Here is a 17,328-nt window from a genome sequence, read left to right on the forward strand (position 1 = left end):
AATCAGGCACCGCGCGGGGCAGCCCCCATTCTGGGGGCTTTTCCACTGCACTCAGGCAGCGCCGCGGACACCTCCGCTCCCCCGGCCCTCGTTCCTCCAGGAGGGGGCCTTCGGGAGGCCGGAAGCGGCCGCTCCGCGCACGCGCCCTCCTCTTCCGGTCCGGGCCCCGCCGCCGCCGCCACGGTGAGGCCGCGCTCCGGACCCGCATCGGGCCCGCATCGGAGCCATCCCGGGGCGGCGCCGCGGGGCAGCCCCCGGGCGGTGCTGGGGGGACGAGGCCCGGCCCCGCCGGGGGGAAATCGCCGGGATGGGGCGCGCCCGGGGCCCGATTTAGCGGGATGGGAGGGCCTGGGGCGGGAGGCCGCGGGTAGGCCCCGGGGGCGCGCTCCGGGAGGCCGAGGCGGGCCCCGAGGCCGGGGGTGCCGCGCCCGGGGGTGTTTGGAGCGCTCGGGGCCGCTCCGGTGGGGTCGGGGCGAGGTGGGCAGCCCGGGGCTGAGGGGGAGAGTCCGAGACCGGGAGGGGAACCGGGAACCGGCGGCTGCGGGGCGCGAGGGGGAGCAGCAGCGGTGTGAGGGGGGGCAGCGGCCTGCCAGCACCCCCCGCGGAGCTGGGAGAAGCGCTGCCCTGAGCACCAGCTCTGCCCCACCGGCCCCTGTCTCTCTTTCCCTCTGACAGCAGGTAGTTTACGTGTAGTCCTTAACGTGAAGCTACGTTTTAATGTTAGAAATCCATTTTAGAATTAAAAAGCCCAAGTTCGGGGTGCTGAGGAGCTTGCATGGTGAATTTTAGTTCAAAAAGGCATTTAAGAGACAACCTTTTTCTTTTTAAAAGTGTTAGGCTTTTCATACAAAGCACCACTGTGGTTATTGTATCGCTTCTGGTAGACATTTGTCACCTGAACGTGTTTATTTTACAGCATCAGTGTTTACTCCCTGCCTGTTTTGTGTTTAGATGTTGATGCCCAAGAAGAACCGGATCGCCATCTACGAGCTCCTTTTTAAGGAGGGCGTGATGGTGGCCAAGAAAGACGTCCACATGCCCAAGCACCCCGAGCTCGTCGACAAGAACGTGCCCAACCTCCACGTCATGAAAGCCATGCAGGTACGGAGGGGAGGGCGCAGCTGGCTGCGGGCACGTGAGGCTGGGGGTCGCTGTCTGTAAGTAAATATTGTCACTTGTTAGCAAATAAACGCTGTCAGGCATCACCTTGTGTTCACTGTTTCTTTCCTAGTGTGGTGGTTGTCCCATTTTCCTGATTATTGTTATTCCCTTTTTACTTACTGTGTTCTCCATGGATAGAGATGTTTTTTGTGATCCCCAGCTTTCTTTTTTTGAAGCTGTGATGCTTTTATGTGTGGCACCCTTATGTTTTCTCACAGAACGGGAATAATGCCATCAGATTTATTTTTCATGTGTGAACTTCTGTCTGTTACTAGCTTTTTACCCTCAATAACTGGGAAATAACCGAGAACTCTTTCCCTAGTCTCTGAAATCCCGCGGTTATGTGAAAGAGCAGTTTGCGTGGAGGCATTTCTACTGGTACCTGACCAACGAGGGCATCCAGTACCTGCGCGATTACCTCCACCTTCCCCCGGAGATCGTCCCCGCAACCCTGCGCCGCAGCCGCCCGGAGACCGGCAGACCTCGGCCCAAAGGTAAATAAAAGCTGGCGGAGAGGTGGCTGTTAGGGGCAGGAGGGAGCAGGGAATGGGGTGATGGTGTGGGGAAGCAGCTGGGTTTTGCTGTTCTCGGCACAGACTGGTGTGAGTTGCTGTCATTTTGGGGTGTGGAAACATTTTGGGGTGTGGAAACGTGGGTAGTTGGTTCCTAGGGGTGTAGGTTTTATTGTTTCTGTGTTTGGTGCTGGTGTGATGGGGTAACAACAGACTGGAGAGGGGCAAAGGGGGGTGTGATGGGAGCAGCTGCTTGAGCGTGGGACGTGGCCCACTCTGCGAGCACCGGGTGGGATTGCTGAGGGCTCCGGCCGGGGATCCTGGAGGCAGGCAGTGCCCGTAGGTGCCGGAGGGCTGCTCAGGGCTCTGTACTCTGGGAAGAGCCCGCGGCTGGGTGCTGCAGGTCTGCAGCAGGAACACGGCTCTGTGGTGCTTGTGAGTCCGGTGGGTGCAGAGAATCTGAACTCCAATGAATTGTCCTTCAGAGAGCTGCCTGGGGGCTGCTGGGCTTTCGGGACTGCAGGGGAAGGGACCAGACCTGGGCTCAGCAGTAGCAGGACTCAGTGACAGAAAGCAAAAGCAGCACATCAGTGCTGGGTGTGCTTCAGGTGGGGATTTGCCTGGTGCCTGAGCTCAGGCTGGCTGCCCACTGCTCTGGCTGTGTGCAGTGAAGGTGCCGTTAGGTGAGCTGGGCTGTTAAAGCTGCCTCTGCTGTAAAAAAGTTCCACCAGGTAAGTGGGACGTGCTGGTTTCGTTCCAATTCTTCTCACGGGGTTTTCCAAATCCCCGAGCGAGGTGCCCACCCAAGCAGATGTGCTGCTCCTGCTGAAGCCCCAGGCCGCCAGCAGCTGCCTCTCGCAGGCTGCTCCCTGCCAAACGTATGCTGAAGCCGCTTGCAGGTGCCTGAAGTGTGTGTCCAGGTGGTATCCCACTACTCCCAAACAGCAATGTGACAAAGTTTGGGCTGCAGATCTGCCTGCGTTGCACACAGGACACAGACGCTGCGCTTGTTCCACATGGAGGCTCTGTGCAGGCCTGAGAACAGCTCGGGAATCGTTCTGTTACCTTCTGGGGAGAGTGAGGCTGTACAGCAGGGCCGTAGGAAGAAACTTGGCTGTGTTGAAGCCGCCGCTCCCCTCGCTGGGTTCGGAGGTTGCTGTGTTCCACACTCACAGCTGCAGCAGGAAGGATGTGCGCATTGCTGGGGTGTTTGGGAATGCTCTGTGCAGGGCCTCCTGCGCGGCTTTCCTGGTTTCTCCTCAGGAACACCCCAGTGCAGAACATGGACTGTAAAAATGCCGGGGGTCTTTGGGGAGACCAAAACTTCCTGGAAATGTGGAGAAATAAGAGAGAGAAGAGAGAATCACCACAGCCAGGGCTGGCAGAGCAGTGCCGCCGAGTCTAGGGAGAAGAAATCCGCAGAGGCAGGAGGGAGAGGGGCTTCTGCCTTCCAGCTGTGGAGCTGCCTCTGCTGCCCAGCGAGAGCAGGGTCACGGGGTGCCACGCTGCCCTCAGCTGAGGACTGAAAGGGGAGCCCTGCCCAACAGTACTTCTGGTGTGTGGTAGTTTGTGCTTCCTGCTCCTGAGCCATATCCTAGCCCCGTCAGCAGGGACGGGTGCTGTGCTGTGGGCTCATGCTAGCGAGGATTTTCACCTGCGACTCTTGAAACTTGGCTTTTAGCCAAACAAAATCGCAGCATCTGCTTCAAAAGGGAGAATTGCGCTCAGACTGGGAGGGTGATGGTTCCTTTGATCTCTCAGTAGCTTTGGATGTTAACAAATTTATTCTTCAGAAGCTGTGTTTATCCAGAGAGCTCAAGAAGCTGCATTTCTGGTGTCAGGTTGGGGCTTCTTCAGTTCTAGGTTAAAATTTGCTGCAGGTTTGTACTGTGAGGAAGCTTCACATTCAGTGCCAGTGACCTTCAGTGCACACCTGAGCAAGGCTGGCTGGTAGAGCTGAGAATGGTTATGTCAGCGCTGATTCTCTGCTAATTACTCATTTCTCTGTTAATTACCCATTGTCTGTACAAACTGGGAGTGACCGAGGTGTGCAGGATGCAAGCCCTGCAGAACTTGACTGGCTTCTTGAACTTTTGGGGCCTTTTCTGGTGCTTTTGTGCACTTCTGCCAATTCTCAAGTGAGGCTTGGCACAGACGCTGGAGCGCTGAGTCTGGAGTAGGTTTTAGACTGCTGTCGAGCTGGTATTTGTAACTTGGGTCTGTTCCATGTGCCACTGAACCCTTAGAAATGAGGGATGGACAGATGGAAAGCTGAAAACAAAACCCCACAAGTCATTGGCATGGAGATGTGCTGTAACAGTTTAACACAGAGAAAAGAGGGATGTGGAAGCACTTGTAGGAAAAGTTAACCAGTTTGCACACCAGCGGGTAGTGTTTGTGATCAAGTCTCTATTATAAAGAGCTGGTTTTTGTGTGGGATCTGTGGGAAGCTCTGAGACCTTGGCCTGGTGCAGGGGGAGAATGTTTTGTCTCTGCTCTGGGGAGCTCTGAGAGTCACCCAGAAACCAACATTTCCACCCTAGATTTTTCCTGCAAGCGTTCTGTCTGGTGTTAATCTCATGTTACACAGATAATCTGCTTTTAGATTTATTCATCTGCTCCATCGTGGGGGATCTGTGATACCGATAGTGTGGCTGTGTTTTAGCTTGGGATCAGGATGCCAGTTTGTGACTAAGCTGGGAAGGAGCTCGTCAGATGTGACAGATCCCCCGTGCCTCTGATTTTTGTATGTAGCTGTGTCGGATGCCGTAATCCAGCTTTTACATCATTTATGAGTTCAGCCCAAGTGCACACTGGAGCCCTCTGGTAGATGTTACCCTTCAAGTGAAATTTTCCTTGCTCCATTGCTGTTCCGTTTCCGTTTATATGCACTGAGGTGTCTAAGCTGTGAGATGCTGGCAGGTGTGATGCTTAACTGGAGAGATTTTTCCCCCCTTCAGATGATGCGGGGTCACACGTGAAGCGAGCTGTCCGTGCCCTAAGTGTCTGTTGCTGTTCTCTCTCACAGGCCTGGAAGGGGAACGCCCCGCGCGCCTTACTCGGGGAGAAGCCGACAGGGATACGTACAGACGCAGCGCTGTTCCACGTGAGTCTGCTGCTCTCAGGCCAAGCTCGCTCTTCGTGCAGCTTCCCTCTTTGGGAGAATTGTCTCGGGCATAGAGCTCCTTCTGAGAAGGGAAGGGGAAAATTGGACTGCTGGTGGAGCTCAGACATCTACACAGCAGAGTTTGTCTGTGTCTGCTCATGGATACGATTAAATTCTGTTGGGATGGGCTGTGGGGTTCCTAGCAGTGGTGCTGTGCCGGGGAGTGGGTTCTGGGGGTTGTCATTAACTTGTTCTTCTCTCTCTTCAGCTGGTGCTGACAAGAAGGCTGAGGCTGGTGCTGGAGCAGCCACTGAATTCCAGTTTGTAAGTGTGTTCAAGTTGGCTTTCTGTTTTGGGGGCTTTTGAGTAGGAGGCACTGGATAGGTCAGATCTGCGTGCTCGTGATCAGGGGGTCAGGTACTGGGCTCTGATCCTCTCAGTGCATGTCAGAGTAAAGCAAGGTTGAGGAAAGCCAGCCGGCTCTGTCATGGTGTTGGTGGGTTTTGCAGAGTATTTGCTGCTGTCGCTCGGGTAAAGGGTCGACTTCTAATGCACTTCTAATGCTCTTCCTTTTCTGTTGCAGAGAGGTGGATTCGGTCGTGGACGTGGTCAGCCTCCTCAGTAGAAGTTCCTGCTCATGTTTTGTGTATAATAAAATAGGTGAAAATGCCACCTGGCTTCCATCCGCGTGTTTTATTGGAGTGCCTGAGCCCGGAGCTCACATAGCAGGGGGTGACTCAGACGCTTGGCGTGCCGTACCCATGCTGCGGTGCCTCCTGGTTAGAAAACAGGTTACGGGAGGGAAGTTCCTAGGTTTGGTGACTACTGAGGGAAGGTTTGCTAGTGTGTAAGGGTGATCCTTAGGGAGGAATGAGGAGCTGTGGCTCAGGGCAGCAGGAGGCAGTTTGTCTGCTCTGCCCGGGAAGAAATTCGTTCCTAGGAAATCCGCAGAGAGACGATTCTGTTTCATAGAGAGAAAATTCACCAAGTTCAGCTGGGTTGGCCCAAGGTCCTCTGTGAACTGAACACCGACAATGCAGGCAGGTCAGCGTTCCCTCTATCCTCGTTCTGAAATCACGGGGTTAATTAACCGAGGCTTAACGAGGGAGTTGTGCCAGCATCTGCTGGCTGGAGCTGAGCGGGGCTGGGACGGGTCCCCTGCAGTATGGGGCCGGCCAGTAGGTGTCAGCCGCAAACTGGTAATGGGATGGGGCTCGTGGGGAATGGTTTCTGCAGCCTCACAGATCGGTGGTGTAGGGCAGCTTTAATGTCACAGAGGTGTGAGACAGCCCACTGGGAAAGGGATTGATCACAGCTCTAATTTGGGGGGTGAGGGAAATGGTGGGCGTGTAATTAACCTTTTATTGGGGGCTCTGAGGAGGTTGGAACTGTACGGGGAGACGAGGTGCTTCGAGTCTTTGTTGTAATAAACAGCTGAAGTTTGTAGGCTGTGATTTAGCGAAAAGATGACTGGATTTAGCCAGGATGCACTTCAGAGACGAATTCTTCATGCAAATACACATTAAAGGAGCTCCTTCAGCTTGACGGTGATGTCTGTGAGCTTCTAGGTTGTCCAGGTCCACCGGGGCTTTTCCAAGCTCCTGCTTTGTGTCGTGGTAATGTTGATGCATGCTCCTGTGCATTTACAGTGGTGCTGCTATTTGGGAAGCGGTGTGCTCAGCAAAACGCCCAGCTTTCCGTGAAATTAAGCAACTGTTTCAACTCACTTGGAGTACTTGAGCAGGCAGCAGTGGGTACGGAGAGCTGGATCTTTTATTCATTTTTTAAAAAGAGCCTTTGAAGGGAAGATCCATGTGAATGTGTATAATTTTGTTCTGGGGTGAAGAGCATTAGCCTAAAGGCTGTGCCCCAACAGAAATATTGCCTTTTGGGATATCTTCCCCATCTCCTGCCCTGCTTTATCCAGCTGGAGCTCTGTGACCGCAGCAGGGGGCAGACAGCTCCTGGCCTCGCCCTCGGAGCATCTCAGTGGTCGGGGGTCTCAGACCCTGCCTGCTGCTGTCTCCCCTCTCCACCCTGCCTCAGCGGGGTGCTGCCTGCCTTCTTTTATCCAAGAAAAACCCCAAATCACAGCAATCCAAACCCCAAACCCCTCTTTTTTTGCTGAGAGCAGCCCCCTGACCTGGGGGCACCCCAAAGCACTCCCCTCCCTCCCGGCCCCCCCAAGGAGCCCCTATAGGGCTCCCCAGGGCCTGAGCTGCCGCCCGGGGAGCCGGGGCTGTGCAGCCCCCCCCCAGCCCCAGGGGTCTCCTCCCGGCCCCCCCCGGTGGGTTTTTATCGCCCCCCCCTCCCCGGCCCTGCCCTTTGTTCGCGGCCCCCCGCCCGCGCTCCGCCGCTGGCGTAAGCCGCCCTTGCGTAAGTCTGCTATTCACCGCCCGGCGTCTGCGCGCTTTGCGTAGGGCCGCTGTCAAAGCGGAGCCATGTGCGCCGGGGGCCGGCTCCTTGCCTCCGCTTTTTGCGTAACCGCCGGGGCTCCCCCATAGGGCTTAGGAGCCGCCGCCTTATTCTCGAAGGGCCGCGCCGCGCCGCTGGCGTAAAGGGCCGGTGGCGAGGCGGAGGCGTGGTGGCGGTGCCTGCGGAGGGGAGGGGGGAGCAGCGATTCTGGAAGCCGAGCTGCGCCGTCTGCGTAGCGGCCGCGCGGCGAAGCGCCAGGGGGCGGCCTCCGCCGCCCGCCTCCCCCGCCCGGCGGCTTTGCGCCGTTTGCGTAGCGTGCCCCAAGATGGCGTCGCGGTCGTCGTCGGAGGCGGCGGCGGTGGCCGGAGCGTTGGCGGCGGCTTTGGCGGGGCGGCTGCAAGCGACGGGAGGGATGAGGCGGCCGAAAGGCGGCAGCGAGTAGCGGCCGGCTCCCGGCCCGCGGGAGAAAGAGGCAGCGAGAGCGAGAGACTTCGCGGGGAGGCGGGTCCCTGGCCGTACTCGTCCCCCCCCCCCCCCCCCCCCATACCCCGGCCTTCCCCGCCCGCCCCTCACGGGAGCCCCGGCGGCTCCTTCCCGGCCCCTTCAGGGCCTCGCCGCGCCCCCGGCCGCCCCCCTCCAGCCCCCGGAGCGGAGGATGATGAAGCTCAAGTCCAACCAGACGCGCACCTACGACGGGGACGGCTACAAGAAGCGGGCGGCCTGCCTGTGCTTCCGCAGCGAGAGCGAGGAGGAGGTGAGGGGGGGGCGGCGGGCAGGGCCCGGGGGGGCTGGGCAGGGCCAAAGGGGGGGGGCTGGGGGCACGGGGGGGGCTGGGGGAGAAGGGGCAGGGCAGGGGGAGAGGGGAGGGGGGTAGGGGGGAAGGTAGAGGGGGCAGGGGTATGGGGGCGAGGAGGGGCAGGGGTAAGGGGGTGGAGGGAGGAGGGGTAAGGGGGGAGCGGGCAGGGGTGTGGGGGTAGGGTTAGAGGGAAAAAAGGGATGGGCAGGGGGGGAGAAGGGGCAAGGGGGGGCAGAAGGGGCAGAGGGAGAGGGGTAGGGGCAGTGCATGCCCGAGGCTGGGGATGGGGCTGGGATCCAGCCCGCGAGGTGCAGCTGGATGCCTCGGAGCAGCCTGGAGCAGGACGCTGCCCTGCTGTCTGTCCCCTGTGGAGCAGCAGCAGGGATCTGTTGGAGGCGTTTGCACACCGGTGGGAAAGGTGGGGGGCTTCACGCCCCCTCTCCGCGTTACTAAACACGAGAAAGCTGCTCAGAACGAGAGCCTACACGCCTCGGGGTGGTGGAACAGCCTGGTAAGGAGTGTTGTGGCACGGGATGGGGTTTGGCAGTTGACTGGACCAACCACGCTGGCAGAACTTCAGTCCAGCACATCACATGAGATAGGAGAGGAAACCTGACCTTGGCTTTATAAAAAGAAACTGGGATAAAAGGGGACTGATGGAGTGCCAGAAGTTGCTGTCCAGAGAGGCTTGGGAGGAAGTGGGAATTAAAGGTAAACTGGTTAGTTTGCGAGCAGCGGCGTTGCTAAGTGCTCCTATTGTCTGTGAACTTACCAAGAGGAACTTTGCTCAGATCTGCGTTTTGCACAATTCTTTTTTAACACGGTTTTGACGTGGGCTTGCAGTGCTGGGGACAAACCAGGCTGCAGGTCTTTTTTTGCTTCTTACAGAGTCAGGCGCACCTCGTTTCATTTACTGCCTCCTGAGTGGCAGGACTAAAGGCTTTGTTCTCCTGATTATCCTATTTGTAGCTACAGGAAATCAGACGGGAATGCAGACGGTTCACTGGAGGAAAGTAAATTAGCATAGCGTTCAGTTATTAGTTAACGTGGCGAAGGAGGCTGAGCAGAACCTTTGTAGCTGTGCTGTCATGGTGAAGTGTCAACACTTCGACTCGAAATGATCTGAAATAAATAAATATATCCAGCGTGTTTTGGTGCAGCTTGCGTCGTAGCTGGTCCTTCCCCTGACTTTCAGGGAATTTGTGGTACTTTGAACTGACTCTAAAGAAGAACGTAATCGCATTGTGTAATGATACTGGGGCTTATCAGCACGCGTGGTTGAAGGCATCTGAGTTTTCTGATGCAACTTTACACAATTTGTGAGGCAAATGTGGCAATTCCTCTCAAGGATTAGGTGTTTGGCCATGTTTGATTACGCTCTGGTTAAGAATACAAATGTAATGTTAACAGCTACCTGATGCAATCGGCTGCTGCCTCGCCGTTGGTCTCTCTTCTACATCTCCTCGATCCGCAGAGTGCCGCGGACTGCAGCTTGCTTCGGGGCTGGGGGCTGCTGTGGGGCTGGCGACGTGAAGGTTTAATGGGAAAGTTTCACAATGCTGACCTGAGCTGGGTGAAGAAGTACAAGCAAACTCGTTCAGAGGCACGCTGACTTGGGACGGTTTCTCGCAGTGTAGTTTAAGCTGCTGTTTGTTTAAGGTTGAGATTTTTAAGGCTGTCTCTGTGTCAAAGCTGTGGCTGGCAACAGCGTTTAGTGGATTCCGAGTCTCGTTTAAGCTGATGCAACCTCAGTCTTTAGTTTGTAGGACCTAGGGCAGAAAAATCCCTTTCCAGCAGAAGTCAGGAGCTGGCTGTCTCCCTGATCGTGCCTTGTCGTTTCCACAGGTCTGTTGTGGAGGCTGCAAACGCAGCCCTGGAAAACTTCCTACGTACCAGGGCAGTGTGGGCTCTCCCCGAGCGCCGTTCTCCAGCTTTAGGTTTGGCCACCCCGGGTGTTTGGCCCTTCCCGTGAGCGTTTTCGGTGAGCTCAGGTAGCTGCTGCTCCCTGCGGTGACATGAAGGAGCACTGAGTGCCTCGTGAGTGGTGCTGTGCGGGGTGTCCTTAGTTGGAGCTGGAGTTGGCCTCCCGAGGACATCACGCGGTCGTTCAGCGCTGCTTTTGTTTTATTTATGGTGTCTGTGTATTTAACGGAGGGCTGAAGGTGCGTCGGGCGCTCTCGGCTCTGTGCCTGCTTCCATCGCTAGTCGCCAAGTGGAATTGTTCAAGAAATTCATTTAGGAAAGCTATTACCAACCCAATAGGTACCAGGGTGGCTCCTTGTGCAGATCTGCACTTCATCGTAGGCCAGGAGCTGTGTAAATCATGCTTGTATCGATAATTTAAATCAGCAGGGAAGAAACCTTGATTTTATCATTTTTTCCTAATTATTTTTGGTGTAGTTCTCATTTGCTGGTGTTTATTTAAAGTTCAATTAATTTGAGATAAGCGTGCTGCTCTGATCTCATTGCTGCTTGTGCTTTTTCAATAACTGGAAATGTGTCATCAGTCCACGTTCAATTACATACTTCAACTCTGAAAATATGCTTTTGCTCAGAAAGATTTCTTGTTTTTCATTTTCTCTTGGAAAATAATACTTTGGTGCTAGTGCTGTTATTCAGTATTGATTGCTTCTATTTAAATGGAAATTGAGATCCATTTGAAGGGTTTCTCCAGGCAGGGGGAAAAAAAAACAGAACCAAAATATGTTAGTTAAAGATCTCTTAAACGGATTTTAAATAAATAAATAAAGGCCCAAGGCCTTTTGATAAATAATTCAAACTTGCAGTGCTGAAGTGTGATTTGCTTGTAGGCTGGGCTGCTTCTGGTTACTGCTGCTTTTAAGAGCTTAAGAAACGGTAGCTCTTATCTCTTGCGTTTCTCCTTCCCTCCCCACTATGAATTTAAAACAAAAAAAAGTTTTTTCTTTTTTATTTTTTGATCCCCTAATTAGTTCCTGAATTCAACAGTCTTGTCAATGAACAAGAAGAAATTAGAGAAATTCTGTTTACGCTTACAGAGGAGACTGCTTGTTTTTAGGTGTTTACCCCTTGGCTCTTCAGTTCACAGGCTTAATTTTCTGTAAAGCCTTGGCAATAAATGGAGGTTGTTAGAACAGCACGTCTTTCGTTAGGCATTATATTTGCAAAAAAAAAAGAGGCTTAGCATAAAAATTCCTTGCTTCTTTTTTAGTTAAGTGATTTATTTTTTCCGCACGCTGCTTGAGGATGCATGTTTTCTCTGTACTGGGTTGGGAAGCTTCCACTTCTGGACATGAAAGCAGCTCTGGAACATTTCTGGAAGACCAAACGTTGGGTGAAAAGCTGCCTTTGTTACATAGGCCTTTAAAAAGCAGCAAAGGGAGAATTTAAGAATGAAGCTCAAATGGGGTAAAAAAAAAAACAACAAACAACAAACGTTTCTTAATTGGGCTGCATGGAAAATCCGTATCTGTGGTGCTTGTTAAGCACTGAGGCATGGCAGAGGGGTCTCTGGGCAGGACAGGGAATCACCAGGATTGACTGAAAGGTGTGAGCAGGCTTCAGAGAAGCTGGCGGCAGCAGAGCCCCAGGACTTTCAGCTGTTCAGATGGGGAAACCTCCCCACGTACCTGCTGCTTCTGGGAGAGCAGAGAAGGGGAGCGTGCAGCTCAGGAGCTCCCAAGGCCTCTGTTCCCTCTGAAATCACCTCTTATTGCTTGTGAGGTCAGCGCCTCCCAGTCCTGCTGTGAGGGTGTTATTTTTAAATAATACAAGCATCTTTCTGTGTAGACCAGCTGTTTCACTGAGGAAGGGTTCCAGCAAATTTCCTAATGCCGTACTATTACGAGGCAGATGGAAGCCTGCTTAGCGGCAGCATCTCTGGGTTACGTTTGAGCAGAACTGAAAGGAGCTGCTTGGCCTGAAGTCCTGCGCTGGTGGAGCTACAGGTTGCAGCACGCCTGCATTGTATCTGCTGAAAGGACAAGCCGCTCGTTAACAACTGGCATTTTTCAAAGACTTCTGGAGGAAGTGCTTCAAGAAGAATAGCATCCAGGGCTGCTTGTCCTTTTTTTCACTCGTGAATGGAGTCTAATTTAAGATGAGAACTCCGCACTTTCACACACCGTCTGCTCAGCGCTCTGGCTCTGCGGTTTTCCACGTGTGCCACACCAAAAGATACGGTTTGCAGCCCCGCACCGACCCTGGCTGGGGGAATTACTTGGCATGCAGACGAACCTTTCTTTCTTTTTGCTTCTCCTGGGTCAGCTTTAAACCCAGCTGGTGTGGCACAGCACTTCTCCAGCCTTAATGGCAGGCTGTGGTGCTGACCACGCGGTGCTTCTCTGCCATCCTTGGTGCGTTTGCTTCGATATAAAAATATTATTAGCTGCAGCCACTTGGAGTACTTTGCTGCCTGGAAGTAAAGGGAGCTCAGCATCATATGATCATCGAGTGCCAGTGCAGTACAGTCTCGGAGTCCCCGTTCCAATGGCTCAGCTTGACTCTTTACCTTCCCTTCAGCTACACAAAAGGTTTGTGGTTGAAACAAATAAAGGTCTCCCTGTCTGTTGCTAACACATTGCCACATCCCCAGTAGGATATAGGCCAGTTTAGAAATAGTTCTCTTGTTTGTGCTTCTCCTGCCCCTCTCTGCTCTGTTGGTAGCTGGTTTTCTCCAAGGCCAAGAGTTTAAACTTCTGCAAAACCGAGCTTTCATCTAAAAAGGGGTTTCTGGCTTTTCACCAGGGAAGCCTCCACGAGCAGTCTGACGGGCAGCTCCGTGCTCTCTTGTACTTTACCAAAGTACAAAAGGATGAAAGTTGTTAAATTTTCACTTATCTTACTGGAAGCTCTGTAAGCTGTTGTGAAACTGGAGAACTGAGTCAGTCTTCGTTCTGTTGCAACTGAAGGAAAGGGGCAAACATGGAGAGGGTCCCCTCAACCCTCATGTGTGCTGAGAAGGACCCAGGAGCAGCGGCTCTGGTGGCACTTGTCTCTTCTCCTGCCAGTTCCCTGAAATCCCTTTTGTCTCTGAGCCTCTTTTTGTCTGACCAGAGGCTACAGCTTGTCCCTGCCTTTCTCTCCCCATTCCCGTGTGCCACCACTGCTCTGTTATGCTCAGGATCAGTCCTGGGCCGGGTTCATCACGCTGGCCCCGCTGCAGAGCCAGGTACGAGTGGCTGGGGCTGCTCCCGAAGGCTTCGTCTCTCCCGGGCTGAATGGTTGTGGGGTACAGGGGAACCTCTTGCCCTTCAGCAAAAGGAAAATAAATCATGTGCTTGGGTTTTATCATTACGCTGTGTTTTTTATTTTTATTTTTTTTTTAAATCAGGAGACTCATCCTAATGCTGGGCTGTGTGCTTCTGTGGTGGGGTCTCCCGGAACAACTGGGATAGGACAAAAAGAGGAAACTCACAGGTCTACCTTATAAATAATAAACATCAGCGTTCAGGTGCTGTGTATAACACCCCGTAACAGGGAAGCAGGAGTCGGTTTCGTTAACCTGTAGCTCTTTTTCACTCCCACTGGGTGACTGCACAGGCTGCTCACGGTTCTTTCCCACGCGGTGCATGCGTGTGTCAGGGGCTGTGTCTGCAGCTCTCTGCTGGGCAGTGCCCAGTGCACACTGACTCTTTGTTCTCAGAAATTTCACGTTAACGTGTAAAATTCAGAGGGATACAATTACCTACTGGGTAGGCTTTTTTTCTTTTTTTTTTTTTAAAAAAAAAAGATAATTCAGATGATTCATGTTATTTTTACTCTTACCCACTTGGGCAGTTACTTTTTCTTGTGTAAATAAAGTAATTATGCTCTATGTAGAATTAATTACTTATATTTGAAAAGCTTCTCCAGAGTTTTTGTGGCTGTAGGTATTTTCTGTGCTGTGTTTTATGAATAGGGCTTGTTAAGCAAACCAGGCAGCGTACACACAGGCAGCTGCTGACGTGCAGCCATTCGGTCTGTGCAAAAATACCAACTCCCTTCATTTTCCTTAGGAAAAAAAGAAAAAAAGACGGTGTAAAAGCTAGCATTCCTCTGGGAGAAGTCTGCCTGGAAGAGTTGTGCAAGAGCTATGTGGTGACCGGAGGGGTGTCAGCTGCACCAGGAGGTTATCGGGGGGCTCTGGCTGGGAGTGCCGCCTTATCAGCCCCGCGCTGCCGAGGCGAGTGGCGCCGTGCAGGCGTTTCGGGTGCTGGCTGCCCCTCGTCCCCCTGGACGTGTCGCAGAGGAGCTGTGTGGTGTAACTGGGATGCGGGGAAAGGACTCTGGGTTGTCTTGCTTCGGTAGGAGTTAGCGGGCACTCTACAGTTACAAGCGATGTGTAGTAACAGCAATGTGACCCGTGGCATTTTGAGGCCGGCATAGCAGCGCGGGGTGATTTGTTATTGTTATTCTAAGGAGTAGCCTAAAAACCAATGGGATTTTATTTTTCATCTTGGTTATAACTCTGTAGGTATGATCCAAGCACTTGAAATGACCTGAACCTCTTCCAGTTCACCTCTGCCTCCTTTTCCTAGGCTCGGGCTTTCCTTTTGTCAAGATCTGTAGTGTGAACAATTTCCTCCTTGAGCTTTCTGTCATTAATTTGCTGCCTCCGTTTTCCTGATTGTAAGTCAAATCTCATCCTGCCACGGAGCAAGGTGTGGGTGCCTGTGGAAAAAAAACCTTTGCCTAAGAAAATGTGTACTGCTGAGGACCAGCAGAGCTCCTGCAGGAACGTGCTTTTCCCGGTAGGGTCAGGACGGGATTTTTCTGCGGTTTGAGGTATTTCAGTCCTGCTTGTGCTGGCTGGAAACATCGCCGTGTTTAAAGCTGGCTACAACCTGCTGCCCGCTGCGTGCTGGGTGCCGTGGGGCAATGTGCTGGCTTCGTGACGTGCCCCGAATAGCAAGAGGGTGGGAGAAGCCGTCCCGCAAACCTGGCGCTCCTCGGCACGCTCGTTCGGGCTGCCAGGAGCTTGGCAAAACGCGGGGTTTGTGGTAGCGTGAGCAGGGCTGTGTTTCTGCCAGCTAAATGGGAGGCAGGGGGCTTTGCGTGGCTTTGGGTGCCCCTCTCCTCCTCCTCTTTCTCCTCCTCCTCTTCCTCATGCGCTCGGTTTGTCAGCCTGGCGTTTGTAGCATTTCAAGGTGGTTTGATGCAGTCAGCCCCTGGCTCTGCCAGATACATGAGCATTAACTGCAGTAAATACACCTGGGGATTGTGAGAGCACTCCCTAGCTTGGGGTAACGCATTGGAGGTGGTTGTGATGCTGGACACACAGAGCTGTACCGGCTGCAGCATCCTGGCTGGGCAGAGGACGACTGGAGTGTCGCTAGCAGAGCTCCGAACTGCAGCATGCGGAGCCTCCTGTTACATCGAAGCTTTCAGACAGGCAGATTGTACAGGTGAGAGACACTGAAGTCAGCCTCCTTCCCCGCCAGTCCCACTGGAGTGTGGCACGGGCCTGGTGCCCCGATGGGGAACACTGAGGCGTGACATGAGTCTGAAACGTCAGGGGCTTCGTGCTTGGGGCACAGCACGAGTACTGGGGGAAACAGGAAAGGAGACGCGGAGGCAGTTTGGGTAGCCAGGAGCTATACGTTGTTTTCTGGCAGCAGAGTGGTGCTGGGCCACAGAGCACATCTTTAACATCTTGTCTGCTGCCTCGTACCGGGCAGGGCTGCCAGGCTGAGGGTCCTGGGCTGCCATCAGCTGGGAGCCTCCTTTCCTGGAGGACGGGAGGGAAGACGGCTCATTGCTAATAACACTGGAGGCCAGCTTCTAATAACGTGGCAGCTCTTTCAGTCTTCACCGCAGTGCTTCTGTGCAGCCTCTTTCTAGGAATCGGGTTGCCTACAATGTCGCCACTGTTGTTTTACTGATGGGAGGTTGCTGTTGTTTAAATCGAGCATCGCAGGGAAGGAGCCAGGACTCCCTCCGTCCCTGTGCTGTTTGCGAGAGGGAATCCTCTGCCGTGCCTTGGTTGCCCGGCTTTTGCTTTCCATTCCTTCTGGGAGACAACGCGATGTGGAGAAAAGCAGCTGTCCGTAGTTAGGTTGTGGTAAGGTCAGCATCGTGTGCCGGGGGCTCGCGGCTTTATCCCGGTGTCAGTCTCGGTTCCCCTTTCCCATGGCTCTTCGGGCTCTGCATGGGGATCCGGCAGCTTTAGGTGCCTCGGCTGCTCCCCTGCCTCCTCCCAGGGAAAGCCTGGGGTGGGTGTTGGTTCTCTTTGGAGGTTGTTGCCGTTAGGGCTACAGTTCAGGAGCCCCTGCTGTAGGCTTCAAACTCTGTTTATTTTTCTGACCTCTCTCTTATTTCATTGATTGTGTCTGAGAGCTACTTCTGGGCTGCCGTGCGCCTTGCCAAGGAGGCTTGTGTTGCTCATTTCCCTACTTTGAAATGACATCATTGTCTTTCAAATCCTGGAAAACAGAACTTGGCTGGGTGTCGTGACACCTGCAAATGCTTTCCCACCAAGACTGGGCTCCAAAACCTGCCCCCGAGATCTCAGAGCCAAGAGTCTCAAAGCCAAGAGCCTCAACCCCCATCGTAAAGACAAGACGTAAACCTGCCTTTGCGTTTTGGCTTGAATGAAACCAAAAGTCTAGGCTGTATCTTCTCAAAGGTGCCAGTGGGTTGCTCTCCAAGTCTTCCTTGAGCAGAGAGGGGACCCTTGGTGCCTTCTGGAGGGTGAGGGAGAAGTGGACGTGAATGCAGGACTCCAAAAAGGGGCAGCTTCACGTTACTGCAGCTTCACACTGCTGCAGCTCCGGTGTTGGAGGCTGCCGGGCAGGACGGGGGTTGCGTTGCCCGAGGTGAGGGGCGCAGATGACTCGGCTGCACCTTACAGATTAAACTTGTGCAGTTCCAGTTCTGAGAAATCTGGTGTTTTCCTCCCTGCTTTTAAGCAGATGTCAGAGATGAGTAACATTCGCTCTTTTTTTATGACAGTTTTGATTAAAATCTCTTTGTTGCTCTGTAGACAGGTGAATGATTTTATGTAATAAAGAAATTCAGCAGCAAAAATGGAGGTAGCAGGGATGTGAGGTAGCAGCAGGTACCCTTTAAAAGTTGTTGGTTTTATCTTGTAGAACTGTGTTGGAGTAGGCTCCGTCTAACTGAGCACTTGAACAACGTTCTTGTAGTGCCTTGTAAAGTGAAGGGGTAGCTGCCATTCTCCAGCTTGTCTTTTTGGTGGAAATTAGAGAACGATTCCAACCTTTTTACAGCAGGAACACAAACTCACATCACTCTCCTGCAAGGGAGCAGCCCCTGCTCTGCTGGTGTCTCCTCCTGGCCAGGTGTGTGGTGTCCCCCCAGCTATCGGGGCAGGAGGTCTCTGCTGAGGATTTCTTATCTGGGAGGCAGCGTTCAGGCTG

The 17,328-nt window shown here is 53.6% G+C and overlaps 2 protein-coding genes across 5 annotated transcripts in view; both read left to right on the top strand.

Moving 5' to 3' along the window:
• Positions 1 to 32: 32 nt before the first annotated feature.
• Positions 33 to 5,451, top strand: LOC311423681 (small ribosomal subunit protein eS10). Its single transcript, XM_084498014.1, has 6 exons — positions 33 to 183; positions 952 to 1,101; positions 1,484 to 1,655; positions 4,702 to 4,779; positions 5,048 to 5,103; positions 5,363 to 5,451. The coding sequence occupies exons 2-6, from the start codon at positions 952 to 954 to the stop codon at positions 5,402 to 5,404; spliced, it is 498 nt and encodes a 165-aa protein (XP_084354140.1). The 5' UTR covers positions 33 to 183; the 3' UTR covers positions 5,405 to 5,451.
• Positions 5,452 to 7,462: 2,011 nt separating this feature from the next.
• NUDT3 (nudix hydrolase 3) overlaps positions 7,463 to 17,328 on the top strand; it is a 31,205-nt gene continuing 21,339 nt past the window's right edge. For all 4 annotated transcript variants that reach the window (XR_014685778.1, XR_014685779.1, XR_014685780.1 and 1 more), the window contains exon 1: positions 7,463 to 7,948. Coding sequence is in view for 1 of the 4 variants with exons in the window: in XM_084498013.1 (XP_084354139.1) it covers positions 7,850 to 7,948 (99 nt within the window). In the remaining 3 variants the exon portion in view is untranslated. The remainder of the gene's footprint in view (positions 7,949 to 17,328) is intronic.

This window comes from Aythya ferina (assembly GCF_964211825.1).
Source record: "Aythya ferina genome assembly, chromosome: 25".
Lineage (NCBI taxonomy): Eukaryota > Metazoa > Chordata > Aves > Anseriformes > Anatidae > Aythya > Aythya ferina.